The sequence below is a fragment of the Melopsittacus undulatus genome, chromosome 5, assembly GCF_012275295.1.
Source record: "Melopsittacus undulatus isolate bMelUnd1 chromosome 5, bMelUnd1.mat.Z, whole genome shotgun sequence".
NCBI lineage: Eukaryota > Metazoa > Chordata > Aves > Psittaciformes > Psittaculidae > Melopsittacus > Melopsittacus undulatus.
Genome location: NC_047531.1, coordinates 81,730,202 through 81,748,124, shown reverse-complemented (window position 1 = coordinate 81,748,124; position 17,923 = coordinate 81,730,202). Strand labels below are relative to the sequence as shown.

The following is a 17,923-nucleotide window of genomic DNA, read 5'->3' as shown; positions in this document are numbered from 1 at the left end:
CTCACAGTACCAACAAATTAAATGTGAGCAGATGTGTGAAGGCCTTGGTGGATGCTGCCATCTCCTGGTACCTTCTTCGGTTTACAAACTGCTACCCTTGAGCAAAAGGCTGCACACCTCAGTTAAACAAGGCCATTTATATCTAGTTATTTGCCATACTGTTCCTAATGCCAGAAGGAACCACAGAGCATTTATCACTGTGCTCTCCTCCTCTGCATGAGCTGTATGATCAGTGGATGAACAATTTTCTTCTGTAAGAAATAACAACCCCCAAAAATAACACTGGCAAACAGTGGTCTCTTTTTGCTTCCTGAACACAAAAGATCTCTGTTGGTAGTTCCAGTTTCTGAAAACTGGATATCAAAAGGCTTAAATTACAGTCTTTAAATATTGAATCTCAGTTGCCTTAATAAAACATCCTATCCAGCACTCCACTGTCCATGGCAGTTTAAGAAGGTGAAGGAAAAGTAGGTCCATAAAACTACAAAAAAGTTTCTCCAGGGCCCCAAGAGGTTAAACCTGATTTATAGCCTCAAGTTTAAGAACTTATTTCCCTCTTCCATTTCTTTTCAATCCCAGCTAACGCTGCAGATTCTATTACTCGCACAAAGGTAATCCTTCTTAAAATCTCAAGAAATTCTTTCTTTTCTATTCTTGCAGCCAGAAGTTCCTCTTCTTTACTTTGGCCTATTCAGAAGGCAGGAGAGGATTATGTTCTGTCAATATTAACTTAAACATGCACTCAACTATCTTCACTATGACCCAAATCATGAGATTATTAGAACAGGATTAAATTTATTATAGAGTATAGCTCTGTCCACCCAGATGAAGACATATTATACTGATATATATCATATGGCAGATAATATTTTTAATACTGAGGCATGCAGAAATCCATTTAAAAGAATGTAAACTGAGACTAACAGCAGTTCTCAATTTAAAGTGAATGATGTACATAAGCTTCTCTGAAAAGAAGCTTGGTCTGTTTTGGTACAAAAGTACAGTGAGGTAATATGGGAAGAAATTATTAAAGAAAGACTAGAGAAATATGAGTAACATTTATTGACCACTGATTTAAGAGCTCTCAGCAAGTGGTTTACACCACTATGGGGCAAAATTCAGCTGACAGTGCAACAAGGTAAGGCCCTTTGATGCTGATTTCAGCAGTTCCTGTTAACCCATGCCAACCACTTGTGCCCCTGGTGCTTTGTCTAGTTTAAAATGACCTTGTTTAAGGCATTAGTCCCTCTTCCCTGGATACTGATGTCCACACCAACACCACCTCAGGGACAGCACTTTGTTTCACAGGACCACAATCAAATACTTGTGGAAACATATTTCTCCAAGTCTACATTGCCACTGAAATACTTTATCATTGAATTACAGCCTTGGTGGGTTGGATCAGTTCTTCCTGATCAGTTTAGAATATTCATATAATCATCATTTCACCTCGTGCACATGCAATCCTGTGCTGCTCAGGCTAACTGGTTTCAATTATTCCTACCTTCAAAAGAAAACCACTGAGCATCTAGTAGTAAAACAATCCCAAAGATGGAAGTATGTTCCACGTGGGATTTTAACAAAAGAGTTTAAAACAAACCTTTGATCAGAGTTGATCCATTTTATTGCTTATAGCCTGCACTTTCACTCTCGCAGAAAGACGAAAGCAAACTCCATAAGGAAGCCAGAGTTTTCCAGTGGGACATGCATTAGGGATGCACATCAGATTGACGCTTCTGCCCAAAGCACCTCACCAGTGGACAGCATTATCTCTCTGACTTGTCCATCACCAGAATATGTGCTAAAGATTTCGCCACTCCAATCATACTGCACAAGCCATTTCTGAAGTATATTCATATGTAGAAGTTGAGAGTGGCTGTTGTGGAGACTTCAGTCCTACAATGGTCAAAGAAGTCCAAGTGGTGGCTGCACAAGTGAAAACTGTTATAGGAAGTCCAAACCCATCAGGTAAGTATTTGAGACACCCTTGACATCTGAATACATAAATGCTCATGCTCCACTGACTTCAAGGATAAAGCAACTCCTAAGAGCTTTACTCAATGAGGGCTTTCATATGAACAACAATCTGGTGTAGAAGCACACTACAAGTAAGAAAAAGTATGTCTGCTTCTGTCATCACATGTGAGCTCATTGTTTTAACCTACTGCATTGGCCAGCCTGCTCTTACTTTTCTCATTCATCTAGAAGAACTTCAGAGCACAGATTACCTTTTGGAGCAACATCAGTAATGTATGCACAACCTCGGAAGACACAATAATAATCTGAACCCTTGTTTATGGCCACAGTTTTATAGTATCACAGAACATAAACATTAAGGCTGCATCTTACCTGCATCATCTGAACTCAGTACAGCAGTTAACTCAGTGTTAAAGACAATTACCTCATCACATGTACTGTCTTATCTTGCCCAAGGTATCCAGTAATTCTAGTTTAGTCTATTCAACTAAACAAGACAGAATCATCACAGATTTTTCCTTAAAATTCTGCACTGTGATTATGTATATGTCCACAATGTTTCACAAGCAACATAATGTGGCTTATATATTGTCTACTGCAATATCTCAAACTACCGAGTGATTTGATATTTGCACACATATTTTTGCAGTTATTTAGCAATATCTATTTCATGTGGGGAATTTCATATGAAACAACAGACATATCTGCATTTCTTGTATGCATGGGCACACATGTTTAACATCCTCACACAGCCAAGTGTTAATAGTTTTGGTACAGATTATCCAGTTTAAAAAAATCACAGAATTGGAGCTGCTATGCACATGGAGAACAGCAAAGGTGTATGTTAGGTTCAGCACAATTGATAAGCTGATACTCAGTTCAAAGAGACTTTGATCCTGGCGATTAGAATATTGAAAAGGTTAGGTGTGTTCATGAGAAAGGCACAGCTGTGGGGTCCCAACCTGCAGCTTTTGAAAGGCTGTTCCAGTAAATTGCAGCTCGCTCCCATACACTGATAGATTTTGGTGTATTCTACGTGTGGTATATGCACTGAAAAGACTTTGAAAAAATAAAACTGGGAAAGTCTTTGTTACTTCGAAGCGTTCAATTTTTCACCCAACCTTACAACCTCTCTTTATAAATATAAAGCTTCAAAATAACTTGGGTCATTTTGCTGTAACCAGGGCTAAAAAACCAGAATCTTCTACAGAACTTTTTCTAAAAGACTGCTCACTCTGTGAAGATGAGAATAAAACTCAGCAGCCTGGATCTTAGCTGGTGGTTTAGTGTAGTGTCAAAACCTCCCACTAAGGATCTTGCTCAGCTCTTTTGGGTCAAATCAAGCCCTTCTGACACTAACAGCAGAACCTCCACTGTCTCCAAAGAAGACAATTTCTCTTTGCATTTTTACAGCTGAGCATTTGGTTTCACTTTTTTATTATTTCAATGCTTTAGGAATGTCTGAGCCAGTGACTTCAGATTGCCAAATGCTGGACATGTAGGAGACATTTACCACCTATGCAGATTTCTGATGTCCCCAGTCTTACCACCAAACATGAAACACTTTCTCCAGCATATCCCTCCTGCACCTTAATGAATTGTGCAAGAGCATACATGTATCTGATATGTCAGACTGTGTCTTCAGGATGTGCATAGCAGCAGGGAAATGACATTAGCAATGCAATTAGCAGATGTCTTCCACTGGATCTCCTATAGAGGTGAGTCTTTCAGGGTGGCTCACTTTCAGCCCATAGTCTAGCAGTAGGGTCTAGGTTGCTTTATGGTATTAGTTAGGTCTTAAAGAACTTCAAAGCATATTACTGAAAATTAGCCAAAGTAATGCCATGTGGAAAGAGGATTAAAGGAAATAGTACTACTTGAGACTGTGTCAGAATTCAGAGGTATCAGAGCACCCTTAGACTTTGAAAGGTAACAAAAGCTGGACAACTGATTGTGATTCTAAGGGATATGGAACGTAGGATTTACACATCCTGACTTCATTCTCCCAAATTTATAAGAATTAGACTTGCAAGTACTCACATATATGTTTTTCTTACTGAACAACTGTATTGTCTCACCGTTTGTTCTTTGTTTCTTTCTTGTCTGGGGATTTTTACCTTACTGTAGTGCTGAAACACCTTCAAGTTCATTAGTTTTAAATTCCTGAATTCTTTGGGCCAAGTGTCTTGAATTTTCTGACCTTAAGCTGCAGTGGCATCTCTTCACAATAAGGCTTAATAGTGACCCACTGAGTCACAAATCAGGCTGATCTGATCTGGCACAGGAAGCCTCAGAGGAAAAGAGAAGGCACAGCACTTGTACAAGCCTAACTGGGAGGAGCAGAAGGAGATGTCCAACTGAAGGACACTTCTGCTCACTGTCTGAGACCTAATCTATGCCTGATTCCACTGCAGACATCTCCATGGTACACATCAAATTGATTTATGGAAAGATGAAGTAAGGAAAATATGTCTTTTAAACAGCAATCAATCCTGATTTACAATAGCTCAAATTATGACAGAAATTGTATTAGCCAACAACAGAATGCTTGAAAGATTTGTGAATTTTGTTTACATGTTTGCACTTACTATTCCACCCTAGATATCTCTATCATGGAAGCTTAAACAAAATTAGGTCATGGTAATGTGTGACGCTGCTGATAATCCACACCATGAGTAATCTTCCTGTGCTGCAAGAGCACAGATAAGTGCTCAGTAAGCTTTGCCCAACTGATTTAAAGTTAGCTCACACACATTAGGTGTCTGCCTGCCTGTTCATAAATCTTTGACGTGTATGTCTGGCTGGTGTGTTGTGCCAGATATCAACTGTGTAAAATACAGTTCACAGGGTTTTATGACAGTGGTACCTTTAATATTGCCACCAGAAGGTATTTTACTCATAGATACATTCTGCTAATTCTGCTCTTTACAGTCACCTCTGTTTCACCCAAATGCTCTTCCAGCTCTCACTCCTCTCTCTCCATATTGCGAGCCTTCCTGACTGGGTTTTCCTTCCCAGAGGCAGAAAGACCTAAGCTCAGGTTCAACATTCAGTGTAGTGTGATACCACTTCAGCTGAAGATTTTTATCCTGAAAATCCCTGAGCAGATGAGCTATGGCAGGAGAAGGGAGCCCATCAGTCAGTGTTTGATGCCTTTCCTGGCTCTCCATCAGTCTTTCTACTACGATTTGTCACTGTAAGCAGAGAGGAATGGAAATGTCTCTTATGTGGGAGGGGTTTACTCCTGACACCGATATACAAGTTTGTCCTTTCTCAAGTTTCTACAGAGCACAGAGATGCCTTGGACCACACGCTGGCTGGCAGAGATCAATGCACTGAAATCAGTACCATAGAAACTTTTTTCCCAAGAAATCTAGAGCCTGTAGGAAAAAAAGGAATGGCAACTATCAAGTTAGAGCAGTTTAGAGTTATCTGTTCTAGTGCTTGCACACAGACTGCTCTAATCAAGCTCAACGATTACCTTACATTCTGTTCCACTCTAAAAGCTTTACTCTGTATATGACTGCCTGAGCCAGCAAAGAAGAATATTTGACTGACCACAGCAGTACTCCAAAAGATAAATTAATCCAAAGACTTTGATGTAAATATGGTGGATATTTAACAGTGGCGTTAGCCCTGGCTGCCATGACAACAGCAAATACAAGATTCAACAACACAGTTGAATTTAAGGTTAGATGCTGTCTTGAACTCACCTGCTTGTGTCCTGTAGCTCAGAACATTTTCCTTGCAACCCTTAGCTATACAGCAAAACAGCATGACACAGCAACATACATCCAGTTCTCCCCATTTAGACCAGTGTGAGATCTTTTTGAGATCTACATTGTGAACCTATCTACAGTGGCAGTTCTTGGTTAGGCAGCACACAACCAGTTGTTTAATTGACATTCTTACCTCTGCAGCTAAGTAGTTTCCAGTTGCCAAATGCTTAAATCTGAACAAACTATTCCACTGTCCTGCTCCTCCCCGGCAAGGGTCATGATGGACAACCTAAAAGAAGCACAGATTGTAATTACATCCCTCAAGATCATACTTAGATCACTGTCAGTTCTTACAGCTCATTTCAAATAAAAATATGCAAACCATATAATTACAGTCTACCACAGAAATGAATTCTGTGCTCACACTAAGCCCACCATTGATAACAGCTACTTACATCTATTTTTTGCCAGGTGCCAGGAAATACTACTCCTATTACTTTCCATGTTTACATTAATCTACTCCTTACAAGCATAATGAGCCAAATTTTGCTTTAAAGTGACATAGTGTGAATCTAGAGCACAAGAAAGTAAGTGTAGATGCTCTGCGCTTACATAGGCACTACTTACACGCAAAACCCAAACCATCTTATATTGTTTCACCACTTACAGCAGCTCTATTTTTGACAACACTACGAGCTTCTGATAAATCTTTATTCAAGGGATAAAATATCCCCATATAATTTGAAATATGCTGGTTATTTCCTTTTCCCCTCGAATGAGCTGCAGATCACTTGCTATCTTCAAACCTCACAATGTCTGTCTCTCTTATGGGGTGATCTCAAAGAACTACAAGTGCAATATACTGTATTCCATACAGTCCTTTCTCAGACAAAAATCAACCATTGACCTGAGTGAGTTCTGTTTGAAATGCACAAAGTTTGCTCAGCACCTATGAATTCCTGAATACAGGAGTTACACTATTGTAATAGCGAGGGTTTGAGACATACCAGTTTCCAATACTCCTCAGCTAAACAAAAATACATTTGCTAGTCACCCCCATTCAGCAACAACACCTTTATTGAGCCTAACTTTAAACAGATGTTGATGTGCAGTGTTGCAGAAGAATGGACTTGATCACATTTGTGACATTCCTTAGCCATGAATTTCAATTTTCTACATTGCACGTGAAGTCAAATATAAACACTCAGAACCCAGGATACACGAATATCATTTGATTGGCTCTGATAAAATCACACCATTTATGTCAAGTCTGAATTTGACTCTTTGTCATTTTAGTGCAGGTAAATATAGCAAGAAAGCATCCTCTCTCCACACATGCACAACAATAAAGCATCTCTCCAGTGATCATCCTACACAAACTGCTTCATAAAATAATAATAGTTACGGGGAGGCGTATGATGATATCAAGAGGCTATGAATGATTCATATTGTGGTAAAGTATTTTTACTGAACCCTGGCCTTCAGGTCCTGAAATATTTATAAAGTAAAAAATACCTCTATTTCCCACAGTGCTTTAGAACTTGTTGCAGAAGTGGCTGACTGACGTAATGTAGTACGAAGGAAAATGTGTTGTTTCTTCTCATATTCATCACAGGTCAGAAACTTCTCCTGCTCTGCATGAAATAGCCTAACAACATCTCCCTAAAGCAATATGGAAAAGAAGCATTATTAAGTGGTAGGCAAAACTGCTAGACTCATTCTCTAGAACTGTACTAGCTCCAGTGATATCAACGTAGCTCATGTGAAGATAACATTTATTAGTTTCCTATTGCTGGAGCAGGTACCAAGCACAGGGCATACAATCCTGGCACTGAGTATGGAAATCAAATGAGAGAATTCAGTCCTGTAAGGAGACCCACACACTTTTGTGAAAACAAAACTTGTTTCAGATCACTGCAATGAATAGGGGGCAACAGTTAACCTAAAGGTGATTTTTAGTTCCAGCTAACTTTAGAAATTCAAAATTAAAATAAAAATTAGGGAAAATGATCAGATTTTTCAAACATCACACATCATCTCTCTTCTACTCTGCAACCAAAACTAATACCCTCTCTATTTCTTCTCGCATTTTTGCTTCCTGCTGCCTCTCTCCAATGCTTTAAAAACTACCCCCAAATGGGTCTATACATATATATACCATTTTCCTTTTCAAATTCTTCCTCAAAAACTGATGATACCTTGATACTTACTGAAAAATAACCAGTTGATAGTGCCAAGTGAGGAGCAGTGAAATTCATTTCTTTAAAAACTAAATCTCAGGGAGTGATCTGGAGGCAGGAAGCTGTGCAGTCAGACAGCATTTAAAGCTACATTGTCTTATTACAGCTATTGTAATTTTTCACTCCCTTCTGTAAGCATCTTATACCTGCTTTTATCATCTTGGCATAAACTCAAGTGTCGCAGCTACTCTGAACAGAGCCCTCACCATTCTGGGCTTGAACTTCATTTTTTCTCATGGATCCTGAGTTGTTTCTGGGAGGGGAAAGGGGCTGGAAGCAGCACAATCCAAACAGTTTCACTCAGTAAGACAGTAACACAGAGGAAAAATATTCTGGTTGTTAAAGGACAGTAGTGAGGGATCCTCAACAGCTCCATAAAGTCCTCATTTCTTCTCTTATTCACCAGGTATTATTTCTCTACAGTCACATATGGCATTTTTCAGATTCAAAAAACAATTCTAAAAGATCATACTTACTCCTTTCAGTACATCATCCCGGTAACTACTGAATTTCATGAACAAAGTTATTTTCCAGCTTGTGTTACAGTTGACAGCATTTACCTTTGGGGCAAAAAGAAAATAAACCAACCAACAAAACACAAAAGCAAAACAACACAATTACAGTCTTAAGGGGCGTTCTTTTCTTTTTGAGACATTCTATTCTTCTATAAGACCACACACTGGTAGGATGGCAGGGAACATGGTTTAGCTACGTATTTGTACAGTTCCTAACATATGTCCTGAAGCTCTTAAGTGTTAGTGATGTTGATGATGGAGAAGATTCAGCAGGCAAAATTCTGTCTATTGACATACTACTAAAGACAATCTACAGAGCTGTTGGACATCAGTGAGACTTACAGATACCCAAAACTCACAAAGCTTTCAGAGCCAGAAAAAACTGCACCAAGATTAAGCATATTTCATGTCGGTTTTTGAGGCCAAGCTGGAACAAATGTTTAATACTGGCATCTAGCCCATGGTGGGCTCGTGGCAGGTTCTGGTTATCAGTAAAGAACAACATATACTACATCTCAGATCAGCAATTCCCCTCAAAAGAGCAATTCCTCACCTCTTTGCAGCCAGGGTTATCTAGAAGCTCAATGTTGCTGGCATGTAGAGGCTGCCCTGCATTGACTGGCATGAGAACAACTTTATCTCCCACAACAACCTGGAAGTCAGAAACAAAACACAGTTTGGACATACATAATTACCCACTAAAATGAAGCAATGTTACATTCTTAGAAAATGACTCAAACACATGCTCTAGGAACAGCACTCAGTGAATTCACTTGCAGACATATCACACACCAGCTCTGTTCACCCGTGCCTCCACGACTGCGAGGGTTCAAGACTTCACACTAATGAATCCTCACATTCTCAGTAAGCATGTCACCCAGTTCAGCAGAAATTTGAGATCATGAAATAGATGTGAACCTATGAATTCCAAGAGCAATTCAGTTCACCTATAAAGTTACATGAACTACTCTTTATCCCATATATACTGTGAGCCAAAAGGCAGAAAAAGCTTAGAGAATAATCTGTAGTCGGAGAGCAAGACCCTCTTCCCTCCCTTGCTGTCAGCCGACCTTCTCTCATCAAGGTGTCTTTCATTTCACAAAGGCCTTAAAAACCCATCTGTGACAAGACTTCTCAGCCCAGTGACTCCCCAGTTCTGTGGAACATCTTCTGTCAAATGTCACGACAGGCTCAGAAGTTGTGCGGTTCAGACTGTATGACTGCAATCTGTAATGGAATGTAATGCACTGGAAATTCAGAGAGGCAAACATACTCCCATCCCCTCTGCTGTTACACCCGAAATGGTGTTTGGAGCTCAGCATGGGCAGCACAGCAGCTGAGGGACCTTCTCTCTGTGAGAGGAATTCCTAGCTGACTCCCTGCGAGCAAACTCCCACACCCTTGCAATCTTTTACCTATACAGACAAGGGAAAAACAATATACAAATGTGTCTTTGACCTAATGAGACATGCGTATAGAGAATTCAATTCATATCTGGGAGGGAGAAAAAAGTAATAGTTTAATAAAAAAAGGAATAAATCAATCCACATAGATTGGTTGGCATTGGGTCCTGATTTGCTTATGGTTGTTCACATCAATTTTAAGTGCACACACATATGAGGACAAATGGCTACATGTGATTTGTGCTCTATGAAATGCTGTGCAAGCCATGCTTTTTTTTGGAACACAAACAAAAAGGCTTTTTGCACTGATCAGCACATTTCATATGAACAAGCAGAGCCCAGTTCAGCTTCATATAACTTCAACAAAGGTGAATTCAGCCCCCATTGCAGAGGTGAAAAGAAGGTTGCCTGTTCTTTACCAACACGGCTAAAAAACAGCAACATAAGACAGTGTCATCATGCTCAGACTACACACAGAAAAAGGTCCCTAGTGGAACCAAAATAATGACAAGATGTCTTTATGTTACTTATGCAATACATTTCTGCATGCCATGCTTCACACAGACATTACTTACAGCCCATTTTAAGAAGTTATGACCAGACAATTCATTAATCAAAAAATCATCAGGCTTGCATCCTGCAAAGTGGAATCAGGACTTCAAAATTATTGCAAGTACATCAGGATTATAACAGTGTAATTCATAAGAGAGCACAGCATTGAGCATCTTATTTAGAAGAAAAAGAGGGCAGGAGGAAGGTATCTTTGAACACAAGCCTGTAACTACCATGGAAGTAACCAGAGGAAAGGAGATATACACAGCTACTCTGCTGTAAGCACACATCTGAGGAAGAACTGTTATGTGGGGTCATGGTTTCTGTCTCAGTCTTCTTTCTACCCTGACCCAAGTCAGCTTCAGTAACCTGCCCTCAATGCTGGCCAGCCCTGCCAGCTGCCACAGAAGCAATGAGATATCCTTTATTCTTTTCCTTTCTTCTTTTTCTTCTTGCTTCAAACCTCCACAGGTGGTTGGGAAGGAAGGGACAAAGGCAATTTCACAGTGCTTGTTCCCAGATACCCTCCAACAATGATGCAGAAAACAAAGTGAAGAGGTAACCCTGTTTTCTTATACACGGCTGCCTTGGGTAAGTTGTAAGTCTGCTCTTTTGAGTTTCTCCTGTCCCCTATCCAGTTGATTTCCTGCTCCAAATAACGTTCCAGCATGCCCAAAACGCCAAAGGCAGAGCACTTGCATGCCCACATGCCCATGTAGAATTGAACTACATGGAGGTTACAGAAAATAGGGCAATGTATTCCCAAGGTTTCCCTCTGCAAAACTAAAATTGACACCAGCTCATTCTCCTCTTCCTTAGCTGCCCTGGGGCACAGCTGGCCACAGTATTCTGTAGACCAGCAGTGGGTAATAGTTTTCTCTGGGACTTCTTCCTTACATAGAGACCTGAATTCATTAAAGCTTCATCAGACACACAGCTTTTGAGGATTTCATTCCTGACTCCTTTGACAAAACTGTTACCCTTTCTGGTCTAGGTAAGAAAAGAATAATTAAATTCATAGGGAATCCAATGAGAATTTAACTTTTGAATTCAAGATAAACCTACAAGGTCCTTCAGTCTTGGATGCTGCAGAGCTCTACCTGCACAAGGTAATTTCTAAATTCATGCAACCCTACTCGTCCATGCCTTGTTGAAGATGGTACATTGAAAGTGGGAAGAGCCATAGTCAAAGCTGACTGCATTTTGTCTTCTGGGTGGAGATCCAGAACTGGCACCACTAAGAACAATTCTGTCATTCATATAAACCCCATAAGGTCACCTTGACCCACCACAATCAAGAAGTAGGAGCAAATATCTAGTAGAGGTGTAATATATCACAAAGACTGACAGTTACAAAAGGTTATATTAGCTGTGAAGATGCAGTAGCAGTGATTACTGTTTGAACTGACTATCCAAGTAGATTACTGGTCACACCAAAGTCTCTGATACTCCATCTCCTTTGGTTCTATGCTATAATCACATCTGCCAGTGGAACTGTTGACACACGTTAAAGACCAGGAGGATTAACAGAACTTCCCCACAAGTGGCTGGGCATTCTCCAAGACTACCTCCCCCTGCATGCTGCAAGATCACGCTTTAAACACCTAAAATGGCAGACAACTGCAAATGCAATCCACACAGAGCTAATCCTGTTATCAGTGCCCATTCTGTTATTCAGTCAAACTGGAACCAGCTCTCGCCTTAATCTGTGACATCTTCCTTTGAGGAAGAGCTCTTATATGCTTAAGGAAAGTCTGTATAAAATGCTGCAGTTATGGCAAGTACTGCAAATTTTCAGCTGTATTTTTTCATTACTTTTATTGACTTGCATAACTCATCAGTTGCAAATGAAGTTAAGTTACCCCTCCTTCAGAGAAATAACTTATATCTCACAAGGCTAAACAACTGTGATGATGTACCAGAAAACTCATATACATGACTTCCTGTATCACAGCTTCTCCCAGATCAAACCACCTTCTTTTCTTTAAGGATACATGGCATATTTGGATCTACCTTGTCTGAGTCATCTGACACAGTAGCAGTCATCCAAGCATTACCAATACTTACTTCTACTGAGCTAAAGACTTTCTAAAATGTGTCTTCTCAGGGAATTTCCTCATTATAGCACAACTCAAATTTTCCAGACAGAATAAGGGTCTGATATACCAAGCTAAGTCCATGCACTGAGAGGTCAGAAGAAAATGTATAAAAAATATAAGTTCTTCAAAAGCTTAGTGAGTGGCTAAAGTAGCCTCAGCTTATGTGGTTTTAGGTGCTTTGTAGATCAGTCCCCCCAAACTAGCTTTTTAATGGACACATATCTGGTAGTAACTGAGAGGGAAGGAGTGGATACAAGGCTGGAGCCTCTCTCCATCTGTGCGGGGCAAAACCCTACCCCCCTTACAGCAGATGCTTAGTTTCTGTAACTGTTGAACGAGTGGAAATGTGCCAGAGCAGTTACAAGACAAGCTACCAAAGGGCTAATGTTTAGCACTGAAGGTTTGCAAAGAAAATTATCAGATCTGTTTAGGCCTGGTAGAAAGGAGGTAAAATGTGGGTCTCAAGACTTTCCTCTATAAAATATAATGGCAAGCTTCCAGCTCTGAAAGGCAACACCTTGTGACAGAAAACAAGCAGCAGGCAGGTTCCAAAGGAGGCTATTAAGTTAGGAGTAAACCTAATAATTTCCCACATAGCCCTTATAGCTCAGACCCTGTCAAATACAGCCCCACAGGGAACAAAACAGAAAAGAGTTCTGCAGAGTGGAATGTTACAGCAACCACTGCAATGATCTGCAAGCTTTTCAGACTAGCCAAACCACTTCCAAACTCTTATGTGCCCACAACAGTGTAAAACTGAACCAAAAAGTCTATAGGACTGAGGATGTCTTATAAGCTTCAGATCATTCTGCTGCTCTCAGCTGTAAAGGCTCAGGATGGCTCTGAAGATCACAATCTGGATACCCAGGTCCTCACTCTGGAAAGCATGACATGCACTTATTTCCTGGGCATGAGATAATAAGATTATGAACTGATGTTATTCTAAGAAATTAAACCAAAACCTTAAAGCAGTAAGTCACCTTTTTTCTTTTTTCTTTCCCTTTCCAAAGACGCAAAAGAATACCAGATTAATGTCTGATCCCCAACATACACTTCCCCCAGCTGAAAAGCCATGCAGAGGTGCCCAAAAGAGCTACTCATATTTGCTGCTTTTCTTTGCAACAGGCTTGGGGAAAAGAGGAGCTTTTCATATACCCTTCTGACCACTGAGTAGAGCAGGGAAAGACTATATGACTTTAGGGACTTCTGACTAGGAGCTGTGAGTGCAGTTCTTCTCCTCCCCACAACAGATTGCCAAAAGGAGCTGCAAGCAACCACACTCATTCTGGACAGTATCCCAAGAGCTGAATAGCTACAAAGTTAATGGAGAAAATACACAACAGACATTCCTGTCTGCAATCCTGAGAGGGCTACTTCACCAATTACTTCACAGGGGAGAGTGGCCAAAGATTCGCAACTAGGTCTACAATATAAAACCACACAAGTTCATCATGTGGCCTTCCCAGAGCCAAATCTGAATTTTCCACAGCAGGCATTTAACCAAGCTACAGCCAACTGAAAGAAGAACCAAGTTTTGATCTCATGGTGCAACTCACAGATCTGCAAAGAGCTCTGCTATACAGTCTTCCCCATACCAAAACATAGCTCTACTTCTGAACCCTACCCAGAAAAGACCCACCAGACTATCCAACCTAGCAATCATAGATGTCACTGTCATGCTGAGGAGGGCAAGAGATTTGAGGAAACCAGATGTATTTCCTGGAAACATTCTCTGCTGACATCTTAAAAAAAAAGATGCTGCCCAGAATATGAAAAAAATAGTATTTTTTAAAAGAATAATTTAGTGTAAAATATGACTTATTATCAGCTTTGTAATCTACACTCAATAGGTGGACTTAGCAAAGATGCCCAAACACAGGCCAGGAAGGCTCAGACGAATGTGTCAACATTTCCATGTAATTTGGTAACACATTCTAGTTACACTTACAAGCTAATTGTCCCAAGCACCATTTAAAGTATTTCTTTCCTGAACTTAATCCATTATGATTTATGCCAGTAGCAAAGAGATCATATGTCTTCTGGAAACTTTCTGCCTTCTCCTTCTTACACATTCAGTATTTCCACTTACATTGTCACCTTCACTCCTCAGTTTCCAGAAGGGCTGGATATAAAACCAGGATCCCTCATTCCCTGCAGCATCCAGAGACACCCGCATAGCATTCTTCTCTAGCAGAGCCGGCAATCTCTTATTGACTGTGAGGTACTTGTTACTTTTGATGTGCAGTAGCTGTGAACAAATGATAATTAAAAGAATTAGTACAAGTGTTGCTTATTCTCCCTTCAAAGGGAGGGTTTGATGGCTGTTGCTTATTCTCCCTTTAGCTAAAAGAGGAGGTGCAGGTTTCCATACTGTAATGCTTTTCTTAACATAAATGAAAGCAAAATGAAACTTGAAGTATATTGCAGCTTAGAAAAACAGATGCTATATCTCAGTTTTGAGAGAAACGTGTCAGAGATCAATTTTACAGCATATAGTGTGCAGGTAGGGCAAGGGTCCATAAACAGTGTTACCTTCAGGAATTTCACCCATTACAGGAAACTTACACCGCACTTAGGAGCATAACTTCTGTCTCATTTATATGTCATGTAGTACAAATGACTTCAGTGATTTAAAGGGAGCTGCACAGCACCCCTATAATGTGATTTTGAAATAAATCTTAAAGATACATATTTACATTCAGATTCTAAACCATAGCAGCAAAAATAACACACAAAATTTATATTATGACATATTATTTAAACATGAATATGCAGCACTTCTGGTAGGCTTTAAAACAGAGAGAAAAACCCAATAGTGTAAACTTCACCAACTTATATTTACCTGACCCTTGACAATCCAGATTACAGTGGTTTGATTCATTTCCACTGGAGCCCTGAAATGAAACAACTGTTTCCTTTCGAGCTCTGAGAGAAGGCAGATGGATTTCAATGGGTTTACCTGTATGACATTGCTGTATTTTACAATTTCACCCAACAGCTTTCTGTTCTCGCTTTCATTCTGCTTTTGTTCCAGCTCTGCCGCATGCTGCAAGAGAAGGATTATTTCTTTAAGCTCTTACAAAATCAGGACCTGTATTCAGCTACTGGAACAAATAGTGATAAAAGGAAATGGCATCACATTTAAAACACTCCCTTCAACCTGCAAGCGTTACTGCACCGAAAATATTAGCACCTGAATCCTGCTGCAGCATAATTTTCTGAACTATAATCACTCAGACCCTGTGTAATGATTCTGGGTTTTTATTACCCAGAATAAAAACTCAGCCACAATTTATGGATCACACCTGAGATGAATGCTATCTAACAAATTGTCAAGCATGAAAAGTAATTCCAGGTGCTTTTCCTGAAAGGAAAAAAAAGAAGGGACTATGATCAGCTTTTCCCTGTCGCCCTTTTTTTTACCTGGATTTTTAACTGCATACATTGACTTTGTATGTAGCAAAATTAGTAGGTCAGACATTGCAAAATCAAGGCAAAGTGCAATAGTCTGCGTCAAACACAGTCACAGCACAAACTCAGCTCCTAGCTATAATTACTGTGTAGCTAGCTCTAGCCACACACCATGTGCTGTTTTCAACTGGAAGCACTGGCATCCTCTCAACCGCACATAAAGCTATCTACCAGCTTTATGATGACCTGTATTCACTTAGTCTTGTGCACTCAATTATAACACCAGGCCAGCTCTTTTTCAGAGACAGAAGAATTTCTCCATCCGTACTGTACTTGATGCAAAATACAATCTGTTCAATGGTTTGGATAAGGATCACTTAGACTGAAATAAAAGACAACTGCAATTCAGAGGAACTTCAAGACTAAAGTGCTGAAATCTCTCCATTCAATTCTCTGCCCAGCTCCTGGAAAGCACTTCTACAATAAAAGCATGATTTAAACTAGGGCCTACTCCTGATTTTAACAACTCCATTTCTACTTCATAAAACGTCTGAAAGAAGTGTTTTGCGCACAGCAGAGATCCATAGAATCTATGGGCACAGCCCCCAGCCCAGAGTAAGACAAAATAAACAGGGCAGGGGCAATAAATGCCAGTCAGGAGGTAGGAGAGCTAATGAGAATATGAAGTTGCTATGGTGGCATAATAATACCCACCACAGTGGTTCCCAAGGCACTTGTTACTGTTCTTTCTTATTCTATTGTAATTCTACAGCCTGCAGATCGAGATAAGGCTACAAATACAGATGCCTCTTACTTGAAGTTTCTTCAGCAGTGCTGCTTCTGTGTGGTTTCCTTGTTTGGCTTGTTTAGCTTTCCAGTACTGCTTCTGGGCTGAATATCGGTTCATAGGACACACCTTGAAAAGGCAGTCTGTGAAAGATTGAAAAATATATTCATAAGCAATGTTGAAAGACACTTCCCTCATTTGTAATATGCTGTGACTGGTTTTCTTTTCCCACAAATGTCAGATACCAGTGTTTAAACATAGTCACAAAACAGCTTGATGGCAATGAACTCATAACCAGGGTGCCGGAACATCTGAGTTGAAGCTAAAGCCTTCATGCCCATTCCACACAACCAATGCGAGAGTCCCAGGCTGTGAACCTGCCATATGCAAAACTGCCTGCTGCTTTTTTAATGCTCTTTGCTGCAGCACAACTTTACAGATGCGCTATCTGAAGACATGTGAAACATTGAAAAAACAGTCCTGCTTTCTGTACACCATACGTCTGACTGCATACATCTGACTGCATACATCTGACTGCCCTGCTCCTTCTGGCACTGCTGGAACAGTTGCCTTGCACGGGCACTCAGTTGCAAGCCACCATGGAGGTCAACGCAGTGCTCAGGTCTACACACACCTTCACTAAGACTGATTAAAACAAATGAATGGTGAAAGCAACAAAGTGGCATGAACTGAACACCACTGCCACCCAACAACAGGTAAGGAGGCAGGGAGGGGAAGCCATCCAAGAGGAATTGCCCAAGCAGGGTGGCTGCACAAATGAGGCCAGAGGAGGTACACTCTGAGGAGGCTGCAGCCAATGGTGTAGACACGGAGTAACAAACGAGGATCAGCAAAACAAACCAAGTTGCAATGCAGTGACCTTCATCCCTGCTCCACTGCATCCCCACGGTGACCACATGCAGCAAGAGGACTGGGTACTGGGAAAGGGGAGAGATGTGTCTGGAGGGAAGCCAAAGGGCGCTTTCCTAAGTGCTTGTTCAATTGTTCATTTTTATTTCCCAGTACCAGAGTCAACAACTGTAAGTTAATGTTAATTGGCAATAAACTAGATTTTGTTAAATTCCCTGACTGGGGAGTTTTCAGTCCAGTGACTGTCCTACAGACTAGAAACAGAAGCTCATAATTCACCCAAATCCAACTACTTTTAGAGTGATAAATGATAATAGTCTCGCATGGCCCCAGTCACCAACTGCTCTAAA

At 40.4% G+C, this 17,923-nt stretch overlaps 1 protein-coding gene across 1 annotated transcript in view; it reads right to left on the bottom strand.

Moving 5' to 3' along the window:
* ITPR2 (inositol 1,4,5-trisphosphate receptor type 2) overlaps positions 1-17,923 on the bottom strand; it is a 252,357-nt gene that overhangs the window by 194,848 nt on the left and 39,586 nt on the right. The window contains exons 3-9 of the mRNA XM_034062808.1: positions 16,731-16,846; positions 15,465-15,551; positions 14,595-14,753; positions 9,005-9,103; positions 8,413-8,496; positions 7,212-7,358; positions 5,890-5,985 (exon numbers count right to left, since the gene is read on the bottom strand). Of these exons, the coding sequence (XP_033918699.1) occupies positions 5,890-5,985; positions 7,212-7,358; positions 8,413-8,496; positions 9,005-9,103; positions 14,595-14,753; positions 15,465-15,551; positions 16,731-16,846 (788 nt within the window). The remainder of the gene's footprint in view (positions 1-5,889; positions 5,986-7,211; positions 7,359-8,412; positions 8,497-9,004; positions 9,104-14,594; positions 14,754-15,464; positions 15,552-16,730; positions 16,847-17,923) is intronic.